This window comes from Oryza brachyantha, chromosome 8, assembly GCF_000231095.2.
Source record: "Oryza brachyantha chromosome 8, ObraRS2, whole genome shotgun sequence".
NCBI lineage: Eukaryota > Viridiplantae > Streptophyta > Magnoliopsida > Poales > Poaceae > Oryza > Oryza brachyantha.
Window position 1 is genome coordinate 3,077,355 of NC_023170.2, and position 18,804 is coordinate 3,096,158.

The 18,804-nt window shown below is 41.9% G+C and overlaps 3 protein-coding genes across 3 annotated transcripts; all 3 read left to right on the top strand.

The window, feature by feature from the left end:
- The first annotated feature begins 86 nt into the window (after window positions 1-86).
- On the top strand, window positions 87-9,491 carry LOC102712747 (vacuolar sorting protein 18). Its single transcript, XM_006659826.2, has 23 exons — window positions 87-315; window positions 410-622; window positions 735-874; window positions 966-1,061; window positions 1,473-1,540; window positions 1,652-1,753; window positions 2,716-2,854; window positions 2,967-3,107; window positions 3,198-3,317; window positions 3,490-3,546; window positions 3,647-3,706; window positions 4,073-4,180; window positions 4,446-4,606; window positions 5,012-5,090; window positions 5,737-5,799; window positions 5,963-6,096; window positions 6,767-6,872; window positions 7,381-7,569; window positions 7,703-7,930; window positions 8,134-8,289; window positions 8,606-8,767; window positions 8,864-8,980; window positions 9,062-9,491. The coding sequence occupies exons 1-23, from the start codon at window positions 138-140 to the stop codon at window positions 9,236-9,238; spliced, it is 2,994 nt and encodes a 997-aa protein (XP_006659889.1). The 5' UTR covers window positions 87-137; the 3' UTR covers window positions 9,239-9,491.
- Window positions 9,492-10,290: 799 nt separating this feature from the next.
- LOC102706957 (sugar transport protein MST5) lies at window positions 10,291-12,249 on the top strand. Its single transcript, XM_040526876.1, has one exon. It carries the CDS (start codon window positions 10,343-10,345, stop codon window positions 11,891-11,893), a length of 1,551 nt encoding a protein of 516 aa, XP_040382810.1. The 5' UTR covers window positions 10,291-10,342; the 3' UTR covers window positions 11,894-12,249.
- A 1,519-nt stretch (window positions 12,250-13,768) lies between these two features.
- On the top strand, window positions 13,769-18,455 carry LOC102707232 (BUD13 homolog). Its single transcript, XM_040527255.1, has 9 exons — window positions 13,769-13,933; window positions 14,110-14,371; window positions 14,465-15,386; window positions 15,475-15,539; window positions 15,630-15,685; window positions 16,339-16,442; window positions 16,642-16,714; window positions 16,804-16,984; window positions 17,962-18,455. The coding sequence occupies exons 2-9, from the start codon at window positions 14,146-14,148 to the stop codon at window positions 18,045-18,047; spliced, it is 1,713 nt and encodes a 570-aa protein (XP_040383189.1). The 5' UTR covers window positions 13,769-13,933; window positions 14,110-14,145; the 3' UTR covers window positions 18,048-18,455.
- The last annotated feature ends 349 nt before the right edge of the window (window positions 18,456-18,804 follow it).

An 18,804-nucleotide genomic window follows, 5' to 3' on the forward strand; every position in this document is an offset into this window, starting at 1 on the left:
CAATTGGGCCGGTATTTTCGGCCCATTAAGGCGTTGTGAAAACCTCGCCTGTGTTGAGCCCACGGGCGGAGTCGGGAGACCGCATCGCCTCTCCGACGAGCTCGCGGCGACCGGCCGGCGAGGCGACTCCGACGAGGATGGACGCCTCCGCCTTCGCCCCCGGCGGGCAGCTCTTCTCCGTCGACCCCCTCGAGCGGCACGCCGCGAGGGGCCACGGGGTGGTCACCTCCATGGCCGCCGGCAGCGACGTCATCGTCCTCGGCACCTCCCGCGGCTGGCTCGTCCGCCACGACTTCTCCTTCGAGGACGCCCACGGCACGTCCTCTCTTCCCCCTCCTCGTCCTCGTCCTCGCCCTCGCGGCCTCCTTTGCTGCTCATGCTTTTAGCTGATCGCGCCTCTCTACTGCAGATCTCGACCTCGGGAGCGGCCGCTCCGGCGAGCACTCCGTGCACCGCGTGTTCCTCGATCCCGGCGGTAAGCACTGCGTCGCCACGGTGATCCACCCGGGGGGCCCCGAGACGTACTACCACCACGCCAGGTGGCCGCGCCCCAGGCTGCTCCCCCGCCTCCGTAACTCCCTCGTCAATGCCGTCGCTTGGAACCGCCAAACCATCACTGAAGGTGAGCTACTAGAACCATATACTGTTCCTCGATCAAATTGTGTTTCCGTTCCTGCTGCCCGTGCAGTTTGTTTGTTCTTGATTGTCGAGTTGTTGTGGTTTCGGTGATGTAGCCTCGACGAAGGAGATGATCCTGGGGACAGAGGATGGGCAGATCTTCGAGGTGGCAGTAGATGAAGCCGACAAGAAGGAGAAGTATGTCAAGTTCCTCTTTAAGCTCTCTGAACTGGAAGAGGGCATCAAGGGCCTGCAGGTTCGAGTTGTTGCCAAAGGCCATCGTGTCCCTGTGTTGTGTAGGTGTTATTTTGTTGGAATGAGCTTGATGGAGCAATTTGGTTGTGCAGATGGAGACCACCATGGTTGGGAACGCCACAAGGTTCTATGTGATGGCTGTCACGCCGACACGCCTGTACTCATTCACAGGCATAGGTTCATTGGAAGTAAGTACGGTTGTTCATTGTTCAATTTTATCAGCTGCAAATTTACAAGGCATACACCAATGTTGAATGCAATAGGGCAATCCAGACTGAAATTTAGTGGACAAGAAAGACTAAATTTTTACACATTGGATATCAAAGTCCTCATCAATGTTATTGCTTGATTTGACGACATGAATTAGTAGCCTCGAAAGGGCTACACTATGTAGGCTGCTATCTGAAATCAGTCTGTCCCTTTTTTACAGAGAGATTTGTGTGATTATAACAGCCTGTAATGCCTTGCCATTCTAGAGAGCAACATTCATGCTAACAGTTTCTATATATGATTTTTATCTTACTTTAAAAAAATTTCAGACCTACAAGATTTACTCATTTTCTCATGATGTGATCTCTAATAACCACTATCTTGCACAGACTGTTTTTGCTAGCTATTCTGATCGTGCGATACACTTTATGGAGCTCCCAGGAGATATTCCAAGTAGGTAAGTATTACTTGATATAGTCTATATGGTAGTTACCTACAATTTGTGTTGCACATTATAATATTTTTATTCAGTGAGTTTGTGACAATGTATCTGTTGCATGGAATCCAGTGAATTACATTTCTTTATCAAGCAAAGAAGAGCTAAACATTTTGGATGGCTCTCTGGTTCTGGAATTTACCATGGTGAACTTAATTTTGGAGCTCAACACAGGTGAACTGTAGTTTTTGGATTTAGGTTGGTTTCATCATGTCATCCAATTGCCACTAATTAATTGTTAAATTGTTAGCATGCTCATAGTCATTTTCATAATATACTGAGGCTTATGTCTTCTTGTAATTACGCCTTTTGACCTTATAGGAAATGTGGCAAGTAATGTAATCATCCATTCCTAACCATAAGTTCTTTAGGGAAATGTAAACTGTCTACTTTGGCCACATGAAATTACTTTGTGAATAAAACTTTTATATACGTGTTCATAGCGATCTAAAAGCCAAGGCTATAAATAAACTTCGGTGAAAAAACCTTAAAATCAACTCCAATTTAAGGTTGAAAATTCAAATTTTGCCTTATAAGCACAAGCAAAAGCCAAAAGATGGGGTGGTAATAATAGAAATTGTGTTAGAATGGCAGCCTTGCAATAATTAATGCACAATGTTGTGCCCTCAAGAACTTGACATGAATGATGCCACTGGACAGAACTACAGGACTGCATGAGTACCTTAAAAGATGACCTCCAATGAATGTTCAGGGTTTTCTATAATTCAAACCTTTATGGACTTTAAACATGATAATTCTCTGCTAGCTGCTTGAGCTTCTCTTGAGGGGCAAAATTTAATCTAACATTTATTTCAATGTTTCTTAGTCTGTTGTTGGCACTGGCACACTACATGTTTGCACCTTCTTACTTCTGGGCTGTATTTTGATGATTATAAAAACTACTTTTACAGTTTTATGAAGTCCAGCCCAATGAACTCTTAGAATCATAACACAATGATGTTTCTTCTTTCCTTTGGGAGAATTGATGCAATGCTACTTTTATTAGTTTGCCATCCATTCTGTAATAATCATATACTTATCTTTTCTCTGTTTTATTAAATGAATTTTGGGGAAGTCAGTTTGGAGGACTTTCTTATTTTATATAGTAATTTGTTAAACTAAATTTAGTTCTGCAGCTCTACTAGTGGGGATGAGAACTTCGTCGAAAATAAAGGTTTTTTTGACTACTCAAAATTGGGAGAATCTGGCACCAAGCCAAGGTCATTTGCATTGTCTGAATTCCACTTTCTGCTTCTGATAAGGGACAAGATTAAGGTACAATTCTTTAAAAGAAAACGACACTCTTCTCTGTGTTTATTTAACTTCCTTTCACCATTTTTCTTCCCAGTTGTTTTACTTAACTCAAGCATAACCCATGATTCTTTAGGTAGTGAATAGAATCAGTCAGCAAATAGTGGAGGAACTTATAGTTGATAATTCACCAGAAATTTCAAAAGGAATCATTGGACTTTGTAGTGATGCATCAACTGGGCTTTTCTATGCATACGACGAGAATTCTATATTCCAGGTTAGACCATCTGATTCTTGCTTTGAGTCATGTAATAATTCTTTCAGAGTTCAGATTCCAGAATTGTGTTGCTGATGTATCTGTCATTAGATTTCATCTTCTGATGAGGGTCGTGATATGTGGCAAGTATACTTGGACATGAAAGACTATGCTACTGCACTGTCTCATTGTCGTAATTCCTTCCAGAGGGACCAAGTCTATCAAGTGCAGGTGATTTTTATTGTTTCACGCAGATTGATACATATGGGAACATTTGTACATCGATCTCATGCACTGCTATTTGTTCCTATGTTATTTTTCCCAGTATAATGATAAACTGGACCTTTTTGTTTTATGATGATCAATGACTTCTGTTATTGTATAAAAACATGTTATTTTGTAGGCTGATACTGCATTCAATACAAAAGAGTACTATATAGCAGCTTCCTTCTATGCAAAGGTTAACCTCAAACTGTATAATTATGTTCCTTAATAAATGTTTTAAACTTTTTTTGTTGTCCTGTTCACATTGATACTAAAATATATTTTCTTGGTTTCAGATGAATTATATCCTATCATTTGAGGAGATCAGCTTAAAATTTATATCTGTTGGTGAGCAGGTAATTTACTCCGAACTTTCTAATTTAGTATTTGCATGTTTGTATAAATGACATCGTTCTAAAATACTCATCTGCCATTTGATATTGTCGAGAACTTCTCTGAGATATCTTTGCTTATTGATGTATTCAATTATTATTCCCCTGATCTTTGTCACTGATGCATAGTTCAAGCATTGGCAGTTCCAAGATTGGTAATGAGAAATATAGTATAAATGTTATTAACGTTGTGAATTCAACATAGAGGAAGCGTTTTGTCATTCTTTGGTACACAGTTGCTAAGGTTCACTCTAGTGTAACTATTTACATGACACATGGGCATACTGTGATTTTTTTTGTATGAAATTTTTATATGTCTCAACTTGACAGGATGCTCTCAGGACTTTCTTGTTGAGAAGGCTTGATAACCTAACTAAAGATGACAAGATGCAGATTACGATGATCTCGACTTGGGCTACTGAGCTGTACTTGGACAAGGTACCAACTGTTTGTTTTTCAGCCTTCGAAACTAATATAACATAATCTTCATGACAAGAAGGCTGTGTCCAATTTTCATTTCTGTACAAATTTTTGTCCCCACCCTAACAAAGATACACAATTCTCTTTATCATTAAAAAAGTACAATACAGTAAAATATGTGCTATTAGTATTGGAAAATATTTCTTCAATCATGATTTCAGTATACTTGTACTTGTGGTTATTGTGGGGGCTTATCCAGTATATTTTGGTGTCATATTTGTAGATTAATCGCCTCCTGTTGGAAGATGGCACAGGAACCAGTTCAAATGCTGCAGCAGAGTCTAAAGACTCAGAATATCGTTCAATAGTAACTGAATTCCGTGCATTCCTAAGTGATAGCAAAGATGTATTAGATGAGGCAACAACAATGAGACTGTTGGAAAGGTATGTTGTACTATTGTTGCACAGTATGTTTCAGTGATATTTTAGTTTGTTTGAATTCTCGGTTGTGTATCGTACAAGTAACTTACATATCTTTGAATAGAACCTGCGTAGTTATAATATTTCATACATTAATATAATAAAAATGTTGATCAACACATGAAGAAGAAGAGGCTTGATCAAGAGAAAGTTAAGATAATCACAGAGCTGTAATGGCCTTTTACTAGCCCAGGTTTTGTGTACAACCAGTAGGATCTTTTCTTCGGGACACCATCTCACCTTAAAAGCTTATTTATTTAAAAGGGAAAATACTATAAACCTAAAGGGTCCTGTGTTCTCTCCATTTCTTTCAGTGCATTGCTGATTATACGTGTAAGTCCCTGAGTGAAATATTGAAATCTTGTGCAGTTATGGGAGAGTGGATGAGCTGGTTTATTTTGCTGGTTTAAAGGAGCAATATGAAATTGTGGTTCATCATTATATTCAGGTCAGTGCCAGGCATTTATCATCTTAAAGTTGTTAAACACTATTTTGTGTCGAGCATAAAAGTGGTACATACCATACACTGCCAAGTGCTAGCTATTAACATTGTATTTGTTATAAAATATGTTGGTGCAAAGATATGCATACCTTAATTATTCAGCCTACTATGGTCTATGGGTCAACACAAGAGTTTGTTATGGCACGAACTAATTGATTATTTTAGAGAAGAATTCATGTAACATGCTCTGGGATGGGGGCTTTTGCCAGACCAGATAGATCAGGCTAGGGTTAGGGCCATGCCACTAGCCTATGCTTTGGGCAGGCTCAGTGCCAGTATGATCTTGCATTCTTACCATAGCCTATGTTCAAGTTTCTTTTCTATCTATGCCCTTTGAGCAATTGTAGTCTTTAGATCATTCTTATGTGTAGAATAGTAGGAAATGGGAATATTTGTGACATTAATGGACTTTGTCAGACATCTTTCGTTGAATCCAATTGCTTCAAAATCAGTGTGTTCAGTTATCTTGGAAATATCATAGTTATCAAATCCATTCTTTTTACCTATTATATGGAGTATCATTCATGCTTGAAACCCATTGGCATTAGCTCAGGTGTTAGGTCCTGATGCATTTTACCTTTTACTTTGTCAGCAAGGAGAAGCAAGAAAAGCATTGGAAGTTCTTCAACGACATAATGTTCTAGTAGAACTTGTGGTACATGATGTCTTTAAATTTATTCTTTCAATGCTCCAGTTATAGAACTCTACAAAGTTTATTATTTGTTCTAGTTCATTAAGGTGCATTTTTACACAGATTTGTTATTACACATTTATTTTTTCTAACTCTAGCCATTTTTCTTTAACCTGCTTTGGTGCAGTACAAATTTGCTCCAGATTTAATCATGTTAGATGCTTATGAAACTGTTGAATCATGGATGATGGCAAGAAATAAGTTGAATCCAGGGAAGCTTATACCGGCAATGATGCGTTATGTGAGCGAACCACATGCCAAGTATGATAAGAAAATGACTTCTTACGCAAACCATTTCCCCTATTGGCTATTGCTATAATACTATATGAGTCCTTGAATGTTACGTTATATTTAAACAGCCTTACTGTGTTTCATCACACCAGGAAATTTATGAATTCTATATATAGAAACATTTGTACATTGAAATGAATTTGCTGCTACTGGTGGAAGTGAATTTATCTCTGTTGCACTTAAAATCCATATGCATATTGTGATACTTTGAAGTTTGCCGAGTCAACTGATCAGCCGACCAGACTGTATTAAGAATTTGGATAGGGATTTACAAATTTTCACCAGCGACAGGGATGCCTGTCAACTGGGCTCAATGCCCAGAAGGAAAAGAAAAAAAGCAACCTGTGCTGGCCACTATCTCTACAGATTTACAGGTTTGAACAGTCCGGCTTGACACCAAACCTCAATCTCCGAACAGATTGCCTCAGGGTTTTTGGAAGTCTGGTTGAATATGCATGTTTCGTTTCTTCCAAATCGACCAGCATATTAGCATGCAAGCCAAGTCGAAAGCTCCCTGTAGCTCGTCTGAAAGCACTGCTACGCTGCCAGCTTTGTTTATAAGCTGTGGAACAGATTGCAATTCTATGTAGCTACTTTATTTTCCATAATCAGGATGATGTGATGAATGTAATTCTTGCAGGAACGAAACACATGAAGTTATCAAGTACTTGGAATTCTGTGTCAAAGATTTGAACAATGAGGATCCCGGAGTGCATAATTTGTTGCTCTCACTATATGCCAAGAAGGTAAATCTTCCAGTAGTGAATTATTCATTGCTGTTGCTGTCTGTGAAATTACATCTTGCTATTGTTACAAACTACTACCTCCACATCCCATATTATACATACTTCTAGACTTTTGGGGAGATATTAAGTTATGGGATGAAATTAGATGAGAGAAGGTTGTGATTGGTTGATATGAGAAAGTAGGTGGAGAAGCAGCTATATTATGGGACAAAATTTGAATGCTAGAAGTAGCTATAATATGGAGTGGAGGTAGTAGAAAAAAAATCATGTATCATCGTGTAACACTGTATATATATTTTCTCATGTGTTGGAAACATTTTAAAACTATGGTGCCCATGCATAATAGCAGTAATTGCTTACTTTGCACTCAAGTAATCATTCATGTTTCGGGCAGTTCGTTATGAGGTTAGCAGTTCCAGTTCAAGTGTATTTATGTCAATGCATATAACTAATGCCTTTTTATTTGTACTTTTTGGTTTTATGTGTACTCTGGTTTATTCATCTGCAGGAGGATGAGTCTCAGCTTTTGCAATTCTTGGACACTAAGTTTGGTAAAGGACAAACAAATGGCCCCGATTTCTTTTATGACCCCAAGTATGCTCTGCGTCTATGTCTTCAAGAGAAGAGAATGCGTGCTTGTGTTCGTATCTACAGCATGATGTCCATGCACGAAGAAGCTGTTGCACTTGCATTGAAGGTAAACCTCATCCCTCACTAAGTTTTATCATTTATTTAAGAGTTTACTAAGTACATCCGATAATCATCCACTGCACTAGTGCTCTTATTTCATAAGGCTTTCATAACCCTTGACACTATTTGGTCCTTTCTAGGTGGACTTGGAGCTTGCAAAGGCAGAGGCAGATAAAGTTGAAGATGATGAAGAGCTTAGAAAGAAACTGTGGCTTAAGGTTGCAAAGCATGTCATTGAGCAAGAGAAAGGAGTCAAGAGAGAGAACATAAAGAAAGCTATAGAATTCCTATCAGAGACTAACAACTTGTTGAAGATTGAGGATATCCTGCCATTTTTTCCAGACTTTGTATTGATTGATGACTTTAAAGTAAGATATAAGTTTATGCAGTCTCAGCTGCTTACAGAAAAAAAATCCTCCTAATGTTCATTTCTTTCTCGAGGACCCACAAATACAAGTTTGTTTTAAAAAAGGGTCTCTGAATGAATTTATTTAATATTAATTATTACGATTCCACATTTCTGCATTACCTCTTTTCTCAGTAATAACAGTGAAAAAAATTATCTAAACAGGAGGAAATATGCAAATCTCTCAAGGACTATGACAGCCAAATTGAGCAGCTGAAACAGGAGATGGATGATGCTACTCGAGGGGCAGACAACATCAGAAGTGACATCGGTGCCCTTGCTCAGAGATACACTGTAATTGATCGTGAGGAGGAATGTGGGGTGAGAAACCTTCACTCACAGTACCCAACAATTGTGGTGTAGTTCAACTAATATTGTACCTATTCTGTTTTCTTTGTAGTGTTACATGAGTTTATATTTGTTTTCATTTCAAGTAAGTAAAGATGCAAATATGCAACAGCAAAAAGAAAGGATGGCCCATGCTATATAGTTTAGCATCTGTTTTGTCGTCATTTCTTGTTTTCTCAAGTAAACTAAGATTTTCCCTAACATTTCAATTCAGATGGTTTTATGGATTTATGTGCTGACTGTCTTCGCTGCTATATCATGGTGGTAACTACTCACTGTGAATTAACAGGTGTGCAAGCGCAAAATATTGACTGCTGGAGGATTGCACCAGGTAGGAAGAAGCTATACATCTGCTGGACACATGGCCCCCTTTTATGTGTTCCCTTGTGGACATGCCTTTCATGCGAATTGTTTGATTGCACATGTAACTCGTTGTAGGAGCCAAGAGCAAGTAAGTCTCTGTTCAACATTTCGATAGTTTTTCCCGTTATTTCTGCAGCTCAATCTCTTGTACCAATTAGTCATGGATGAATTCATTCTCCTGTAGGCTGAAAAAATACTGGACCTCCAAAAGCGACTTAGCCTAATGGACAGAAAAGCAGCAAAGGACAATGGTGGAAACATGAATGGTGAATCTGTCATCAGCACGACGCCAATTGACAAGGTTTGTAAAATCCAAACTATGATATCCTGCAATCAGCAATCTGTAGTTCCTAAGTTAATGCCATCGTATTTGCTGTGACAGTTGAGGTCCCAGTTGGATGATGCTGTAGCGAGCGAGTGCCCCTTTTGTGGCGATTTGATGATCAAGGAGATCTCATTGCCTTTCATTCTCCCTGAAGAATCTGATGAAAAGGCTTCATGGGAAATTAAGCCGCAGCCAACGGGTCAGAAGATTCTTCCAATGACCATGTCGATATGATGCTATGATTAGTAAAAACCTGAGATGGAGTAGAATGTTTCTTGAGTTAGTGTGAATTTTGTAATGCTACATATACTCTTTTATATCCAATTTCTGGCTGGGTGACTCTGGTTTTTTATGATTGCCCAGCTCGTGTATCTTCCTCGATCATCTGACGGGTAGAACACTGTTATCTAGAACATTGTGGCTGCTCTGTCAATAGTTTGTGATTTGTGTATAGAAATAACATCAGCTTCCACTGCACTTGGGCACTTGTACAATGATGCATTCCCCATTACATCAACTTCAATTTCTTGATAATAAGAAAGTTATAATTTAGTTACCATGACCTGGCAGAGTACATCACTGAAACAAGATTGGATAACTTTCCAGGATCAAAAGAATACCATCATTGTGAAAAGGAAGCACTATTGTCAGACACATGTTACTATTTCCTTCAGGTCCATTCATGGCATGGTTTCAGAATGATAACTATTTCCTTAAGGTCCATTCATGGCACGGTTCAGAATGATAAGATCATGTCACAGGTGGCATGGCACCTATTGGCATGTTGCACACAGCCACACACTGAAAACATGACACCCTCATGCTCATCCATGTCAAAAGCTTCACCTGCAAAATTAGCCAAATTGTAACCAGCACAAACATCTGTGGAATTGAAGCAGCAAGGCAGAGACACATGAGCTGCCATCAGTTGAAAGGACCAAGAAAGAAAAATAGTAAAGTCTAAAAATGGATTGAAAAGGATAAGACTGGTATTACAAATTTACAATACCAATCTTGAGTTTGTTAACCCACATCATCACATGGGTAGTAAACATGGGTAATAAACTGCAAAAGTAAAACAAAACAAACAAAACAAGAAGAGCAGGCTGAAATTGCTCCTAAATTTAGCTATTGTTAGGACACATTGCAGCAACAGAAATAGAAAGGAGAGCCTCATCCATCAGTGCAGTCACTGGACAGCGTTGCGACGCTGCGTTCTCTCTCCATAAAAGGAAGGCTACAAAGAGCGAAGGCGCTCGCCACCACCACCCCTCCCTCCCCTTCTTCTTCTTCCTCCTACTCGGCGAAGCCGGAGGCTAGCTAGCTCGCTCGGCGGCCATGGCGGGCGGGGCGATGGTGCAGACGGTCGGGGGCAAGACGTACCCCGGGAGGATGACGGCGTTCGTGTTCTTCACCTGCCTCGTGGCGTCGTCGGGGGGGCTCATCTTCGGCTACGACATCGGCATCTCCGGCGGCGTGACGTCCATGGACTCGTTCCTGAGCGAGTTCTTCCCGTCGGTGTACGCCAAGGCGAAGGCGAGCAAGGACACCAACCAGTACTGCAAGTTCAACAGCCAGCTGCTGACGCTGTTCACGTCGTCGCTGTACCTGGCGGCGCTGGCGACGTCGTTCGTGGCGGCGTGGGTGACGCGGGTGTTCGGCCGGAAGTGGTCCATGTTCTGCGGCGGCATCACGTTCCTCGCCGGCTCGGCGCTCAACGGCGCCGCCACGGACGTGATGATGCTCATCCTGGGGCGCATCCTGCTGGGGGTCGGCGTCGGGTTCGCCAACCAGTCGGTGCCGCTCTACCTGTCGGAGATGGCCCCGGCGAACATGCGCGGGATGCTCAACATCGGGTTCCAGCTCATGACCACCATCGGCATCCTCTCGGCGAACCTCATCAACTACGCGACGGCGAACCTCGAGGGCGGATGGGGGTGGCGCATCGGGCTGGGGCTCGCCGGCGTGCCGGCGCTCATCATCACGCTCGGCGCGCTGGTCCTCCCGGACACGCCCAACTCCCTCATCGCCCGTGGCTACGCCGGCGACGCGAAGCGGGTGCTCGTCAAGATCCGCGGCACCGACGACGTGCATGACGAGTACGAGGACATGGTGGCGGCGAGCGAGGAGGCGAGCGCCATCGAGCACCCGTGGCGGAACATCCTGGAGCGGAAGTACCGGCCCCAGCTCACCGTGGCCGTGCTCATCCCCTTCTTCCAGCAGCTCACCGGCATCAACGTGATCATGTTCTACGCGCCGGTGCTGTTCCTCACCATCGGGTTCGCCGGCGACGCGTCCCTCATGTCCGCCGTCATCACGGGCCTCGTCAACATGTTCGCCACCGTCGTCTCCATCGTCTCCGTCGACCGCCTGGGCCGCCGCGCCCTCTTCCTCCAGGGCGGCACCCAGATGTTCATCTCCCAGGTGGTCGTCGGCACGCTCATCGCGCTCCAGTTCGGCACCACCGGCGACGGCGAGATGTCCCGCTCCTACGCCATCCTCCTCGTCCTCTTCATCTGCCTCTACGTCGCCGGCTTCGCCTGGTCGTGGGGCCCCCTCGGGTGGCTCGTCCCCAGCGAGGTCTTCTCGCTGGAGATCAGGTCGGCCGGCCAGAGCATCGCCGTCTGCGTCAACATGCTGCTCACCTTCATCATCGGCCAGGCCTTCCTCACCATGCTCTGCCACCTCAAGTTCGGCCTCTTCTACTTCTTCGCCGGCTGGATGCTCGTCATGACCACCTTCGTCGCCCTCTTCCTGCCGGAGACCAAGGGGGTGCCCATCGAGGAGATGAACCTCGTCTGGAGCCGCCACTGGTTCTGGGGCAGCTACGTCACCGGCCACGACGCCGGCGCCGCCGCCGCCGGCAACCGCAGAAGCCACAACGTCTAGCGCTCTTGCCCTGGCTGCATGCCATTTCAGCGTCTAGCTCTCCTCTCTCCTCTATATATACGTATATCTTTAATTATATCTACGTATTTATACAGATCGGCAGCTTGTGTAATTAGTTAATTAATGCCAGAAGTAAATTCATTTCAAGGAACATTTTTTTTTTTGTAAGTTTGGGAGGACTTCTAGAATTTAATCGTCATCACAGGTTTAAGACATTTCACGTAGAGGTTTGTAACTTTTCTAGATGTTTTTATGGAGGTTTTTCTAGTAAAGTCTTTGGCTTGTAAGAATTAATTTTTCGTCTTTGTACAATTAATTATATATTGTATTTTGATTACGCAGAATATGCACAAGAATCACCAAGCACAAACCTGAGCAGGGCATTTAATTATTTGTCACCGTGCTACAATAACCCTCGTTTAACAATTTGCCGTCCTCTATACGTGTATAGGTGGATCCATAGACACAAAACATAATTGTGAAATATAAAAGTAACAAATAATTAAATATCCCACGTTGGAAACGCTAATAATACATATTTAACGATAATAGTCCCAAGGACAAATATAAGGATACTCTCAACACACCACGAAACTAGAGTCTATTTTGTCCATCTAAGACACCGCTAAAAAATTTACCTAGTGTGGTGCATGTCAATCTTATTTTTTATAAGCGTAAGCGAAATAAATTATTAACAATTAAAAATAATTTATACGTAAAACTTTTATATGTATACTAATTAGGCATCGCCTTTAGCCTAGCCGGCTTAAGCATGTTTAAATCATCCTATCACTGGTTCAAAGAAAACTCATTCTATCACCCATCTCAATTGCTATCCTACTGAAATATGTTATATACTTACACCAATAACTCAGTAAATCCTATTAAAATGTGTTTGATACTCATAGTACTAATTCATTAGGTAGATTAACACAAACCTTTATTTTTCTTCGTTCTTTTTGCGAGGAAATTTTTTGATTATTTTCAAAAGATAATCACTTTGGTTAAAGTTCGTTAAAGTGTAGACAATCGTTTGATAATTTGTCTTATTAAAATATAACTATTATTTATTTTGTTATGATTTACTTTGTCACTAAATATATTTATATTTTTACATATTTATACCGTATTTTTAAATAAGAGTCAAACATATGTCAAAAAATATGAAGCGTCCAACATCAAAAACCAAGTGAATATAACCATCGATCGAAGAAAACAAACCCTTAAATATTTTCTCTTTCCTCACATGTTGATATTCATGTATCCATATCCTTTTCTTTCTCTAGGACTCCCTCCTGCAATTTTTTTAACTGACGCTGTTGGTTTTTGATTTACTTTTGACCCTTTATTTAATTTTTTTTTTCAAAATATGCAAAACTATACTCCCTCCATGTTTTTATATGACGCCATTGCCTATTATATTTATGTTTGACCATTTATCTTATTTAAAATATATTTATGTTTATTAATTATTTTATTATATTTTGAATTATTTTTATATGAATTTTAAGTACAACTTATAATTTTACATATTTGAATAATAAAACAAACGGTCAAACGTAGATCTAAAAGTCAACGACGTCATACTAAAAATATGGAGGGAGTAAATCATAATTAAAATTACTTTAATAACAAATCACATATAACAAAACAATCAATAATTATATAAACTTTTTAAATAAAATAAATGGTAAAAAAATCCAAAAGTTAATTACGTCTGCTAAAAAGACGGAGGGAGTAAAAAAGACGAGAAAATGAGACGGGCCGCGTCGGCCATCTCGTCCATCCACGGCCCATTCCGGCATTTGCACTTCCCCACCGCCATCCGCCTCCGCCGCCTTCAGCCTCCCCACCGGCGCCCACCCGCCGCCGCCTCGCCGCCCATCCACCCCAGTGCCTCCTCCCGGCGTCCGCTACTCCAGCACCCCCCCCCACGGCACTCGGCCGTGCCGCATCCAGGCCTCCCTCCCTCCCTCCCTCTCCCTCTCCTCCCGGGCTTCCTGCATCCAGGAGAAGGGCGTCCGCTCCAGTTGGCAGCAGGTAGCTCCGTCGTGTTCGTTCAGCTTGCGATTGATATACCGGAGTTTGGATGCAGATCGAATCGTCTCGGCTTATGCGCTGCGTTTTTTTGCTCTTATTTTTTCTGGAAGAGATTTGAACTCGGTGTGCCCATCGGTTCCACCGCCGCTAACCCTCGTTCATCTGGAACTTCCCAGTAGGTATCCCTTGCCGGCGGCGGCGGGGAGCCGGCCATGGCGACTAAGCAGCCGGCCGCTTCGACATCCGGCGCGGCCATGTCCATGAAGGAGTACCTCAAGAGGTACCAATCCGACGACGCCCAGGGCAAGGCCAAGAAGAAGAAGAAGAAGCCCAAGCCCGCGGCCGCCTCCGCCGGGGGAGGGGGAGGGGTGCTCATCGTCGATGAGGACCCGACGTGGCAGAAGCCCGTGCAGATCGAGGAGGAGCCCCCGTCGTCCGGTACGCGGAGCCTCAAACCCTAGCTTTGATCCCCCAAAGGTTTGGTCTTGATTTCGTGCTGGTTTTGATTGGAATTGGGCTCGTTGGTTGCAGGGGATGAGAAGCCGCTGGTTGATGAGGACATCGAGGTCAAGCGGATGCGACGCCTGGAGGCCATACGTGCGGCGCGGCCGTACAATGCTATCGCTGAGGACGGCAGTGGGTGGGTCACCGTTGCCGCCCCAGAGGAGCCCAATGGCTGCCGCCGCCGAAATGACACGCCCTCACCAGAGCGTGGGGGTGCTGGAAGGAAGGATCTGTCTCCTCCACGGCGGAGGCAGCGCCAGGATACACCCTCGCCTGACCCTAGAGACGCTGTGGGTAAGGATCTGTCGCCACCGAGGCAGAGACGAAAACGACAAGACACACCGTCGCCAAAGGGCAATGAGATAGCAGCACAGGATGATTTGTCACCACCGCGGAAGTCTAGGCAGCAACAGGACTCCTCTCCTCCACGCAGACTTGCTCGCCATGACTCCGAGGATCCCCAGGACCTTTCACCACCTCGGAGACGTACAAGGCATGATTCAGAGGAGCCACAGGACCTCTCGCCACCACGGAGGCGCGTGAGGCATGACTCGGAGGAGCCAAAAGACCTCTCGCCACCACGGAGACGCGTGAGGCATGACTCGGAAGAGCCCAAAGACCTCTCGCCACCACGGAGACGCACGAGGCATGACTCTGAGGAGCCCAAAGACCTCTCGCCACCAAGGAGGCGCACGAGGCATGACTCGGAGGAGCCCAAAGACCTCTCGCCACCTTGTAGACGAATGCGTCATGGCTCTCATGAGCCCAAGGACAAATTGCCGCGACAGAAACGGCAGTCTTTAGATAAGAGCCTTGATGATGGAGACATTTCACCACCAAGGAAGAGTAAGAAGGAAGTACCTCCGAAGGATGTTAGGAGAGCTGGGCTGATGACAGCAGAGGAAGTTAAAGAGGATATCAGGAAGATTAAGGAGGATGAGAGGCTCAAGTGAGTAGTACTTTACATCTTGGAGCAGAGATGCTTACTCCGTTTTGCTTAGATTAGTAATAATGTTCATTTTTCATCTGGATTTTAGGTTTGCTGCACAGGATCCCTCAATGATTGGGAAAGGGGCAAAAGCAGTATTCCGAGATAAACAAGGTATGCAATACATACAGCTTATTTTCCCTGTTTTTTGCAGCATTTATCATGCTACATTTGGTGCTAACAGTGCTTTTTGATGCTTTCCAGGAAAACGGATAAGTGAAGAAGATATGAAGAAGGCAAAGGAAGACACGAAACCAAAGGTAAATAAATGCTCTTCTTGAATCTTCCGTATCCAATTTTTCTCTGGTTAAATATTCTCTCATGGAAGTTCAAAAATGCTTCTGGCTTAATATAATATAGATTAACAGACAAGTTTTGTGCAAATTATTTACCCAGACACTTTAGTTGGGAGAATTCTGTTGCAATTTTGTTTTTGTAAGAAGCAACATTTGTTCCTTTTGTTACTATGTTTGGTGTGCAAGTTTTACTGTGAAGCTGTGAGAATAGAATATTTACTGTGTGTGGTGTGCCCAAAATGAACGATGCAAGAACTATGGAGTATCAACAGCTACCACCAAGTACTAATAAACTTCACTGCCAAGGATGTGCGTTTAAAATTTTCTTGGCAGCAAGATTAAAAGATTATCATAGCAATTATTCATGCTGCAAGCTTGAGTCCAGACAAATCCATGAAAGATCACTGTTGTAGTTAGGAGAAATGTGATTATTTTTATCAAGATCGGATCACTTTTTTGCAGAACTAGCATGGAACAAATTGCACTGATATGATTGATTAATGATTCCTTCGTACCTTTTCCTTCTTCATGACTCTTTTGGACTCAATTCAGCATATGATCTCTGTCTTGGAAGCTGCTGTTTGTAAGCTAATAACTGATATTCTACATGTTTGAAGGAAATACATATAGAATGGGGTAAAGGGTTGGTGCAGAAGCGAGAAGCTGAGGCTAGATTACATGAGCTTGAAGCTGAGAAGAGTAAGCCATTTGCACGGACAAGGTATATAATACATGATCTGTTGCGTTAATATTCAGATTTTGCCTAATCAATTTGCTTTGAACAGACTAGCAATGTTGATTTGAAAATCTCTCTTTCACTGTATGTGCGTGTATGTGTTGTTCTATCATTTTTTCGTCAAATGTTAAGCCATTGAAACTTTCATTGCAAGTATTTATCATTTGAACTTGTTTGTATGTAGGGATGACCCTGAGCTTGACACCATGCTAAAAAATAGAATCCGCTGGGGTGATCCTATGGCTCATCTTGTCAAGGTAGCTGCCACTTTTGATTTGGAGTGGTTCAATTGACCTCGAACACTTTCACCTGGCTAGTTGCTGATTTATGTGTACATATGTTGCAGAGAAATGATACCGACCTCCTTCTGGAGGACTTGGGAGACAATGAAAAGATGAAAGAATCTGGCTTCATAGTTCCCCAAAATATACCTAGTCACAGCTGGCTGAAACGTGGTGTAGATCCTCCTCCAAACCGATATGGCATAAAACCTGGTCGTCACTGGGACGGGGTGGATCGCAGCAATGGTATGTACCTTTTGAATTCGTTCCTGATTTTCTTTTCTTGTTATTCAACATCATGTTGCTTGGAATGACAAGATTAGCTTGAATTTAATTCTTCCAATATATGCTTACATTGTACCACTACCACATCTGTTTCATAATGTAAGACTTTCTAGCATTTCTTAGATTCATATAGATGCTTATGAATTTAGACATATTACAAACAATTTACCTTAATTATATAGATGAATCTAGGCATGGCTAAAACATCTTAAAGTATAAAATGGAAGGAGTATCATACAATGAACTGCAAGTCTACAACTTATAGATATAGTGCTTTTATCCTGCCCAACAACTTTAAAATAATGTTAACAGTGAAGCTGTCATTACAGTCTCTTTTTTCTTATTGAATGGACCGAGCAGAATATCTAGCTTCAGGCAATGTATGTTTTCCTACCGGAATATTCAAAAACATGGGTATGGTTCTAATGGAACATGTATTATAAGGCAAGGTAGAGGGTGGCTAGGCAGGGAATGAGAGCATGAAACATGTTCACGTTCTTTTTTCTTGGCTCATCATATCCTCATAGTAACTACTACACAAATAATATACATTGATCAATAGATAAATATAGTCATAACCAAAATGTCTTATAATATGAAACAAGTGGAGTATGACTTTTCTGGTATTGGAACGGTACTTGAATTTGGACAAGTGTTAGATTTGAACTTATGCAACTTTCTAGTCAATATTACTCTCTTTCTTTCACAATATAAGACTTTCTAGCATTGTCTAAATTCACATGGATGCTAATGAATCTAGACATATATATAAATAATATATTTTGATTAATAGATGAATCTGGTCAGCTAACAAGACTCATAATATGAAACGGTGAGAGTAGTTGTTTAGACCTCACATTGTGTCCTGCTAGTTTGTTTGCATTTTGAATCTCAAATCTGGCTGTTAGCACTTACAATGCTTTGACATGTGTTCCCAGGATTTGAGAAAGATATGTTTAAGCTAAAGAACGAGAAGCAAGCAACGGAGCAAGAGGCTTACCTATGGTCTGTCTCAGATATGTGAACCACTGAACTGCTGCTGTTCAAAGCCAAGGAGGCTTGTGTGTCTTGTTTGATGGAAGTGTGGCTGTACTACTATAACGTGCTTGGAAGGAAGCAAAGCCTCTGGCGTAATGCCATCAGCGGAAAACTGAATAGCACTATGGGCTTGGAAACTCAAATGTAGTATAACTTTTGCTGTGCCTTTATTGAAATATTTTGGGCATTTTCCATTAGCCACTTTTAAACATTTTGTAACATCGATGAATATCTTTACTCGGAATGAGAGGTTGATGATCATTTATAGAAAAAAATGCATTATACGCAGATCTGTATGTGTAGATGGTAGTCAGGCACAAAGTTTTACCGGTGAGAATTTTCTGTTCTGCAATTTTTAAACATATCGTGGTATATGTGTCTGCACTGCCTCCGTTTCCCATGTTTTGGTTCTACTTAGGTTAATTGCTGTTAATTGCTGGATCGATGATTAGATTCTCTCTCTATCTATATATATAAACATATATTTAAATTTATTAGCATCCACGTGAATTCCGGTATTACTGAAAACATTGGACTGAGAATTGCTCTTATTCTTCTAGTACTGGATATAGCATGTACTATAAATCAGAACATACTTTTACCTAGGTTTGTTGTACTAAAATATATCATATCTAGTGCTCTCTTCGATTTTTTTACACCATTAACTTTTTATCTACATTTAACTATTTGTCTTATTTAAAAAAAATTATATAATTATTGACTATTTTATTATGATTTGGTTT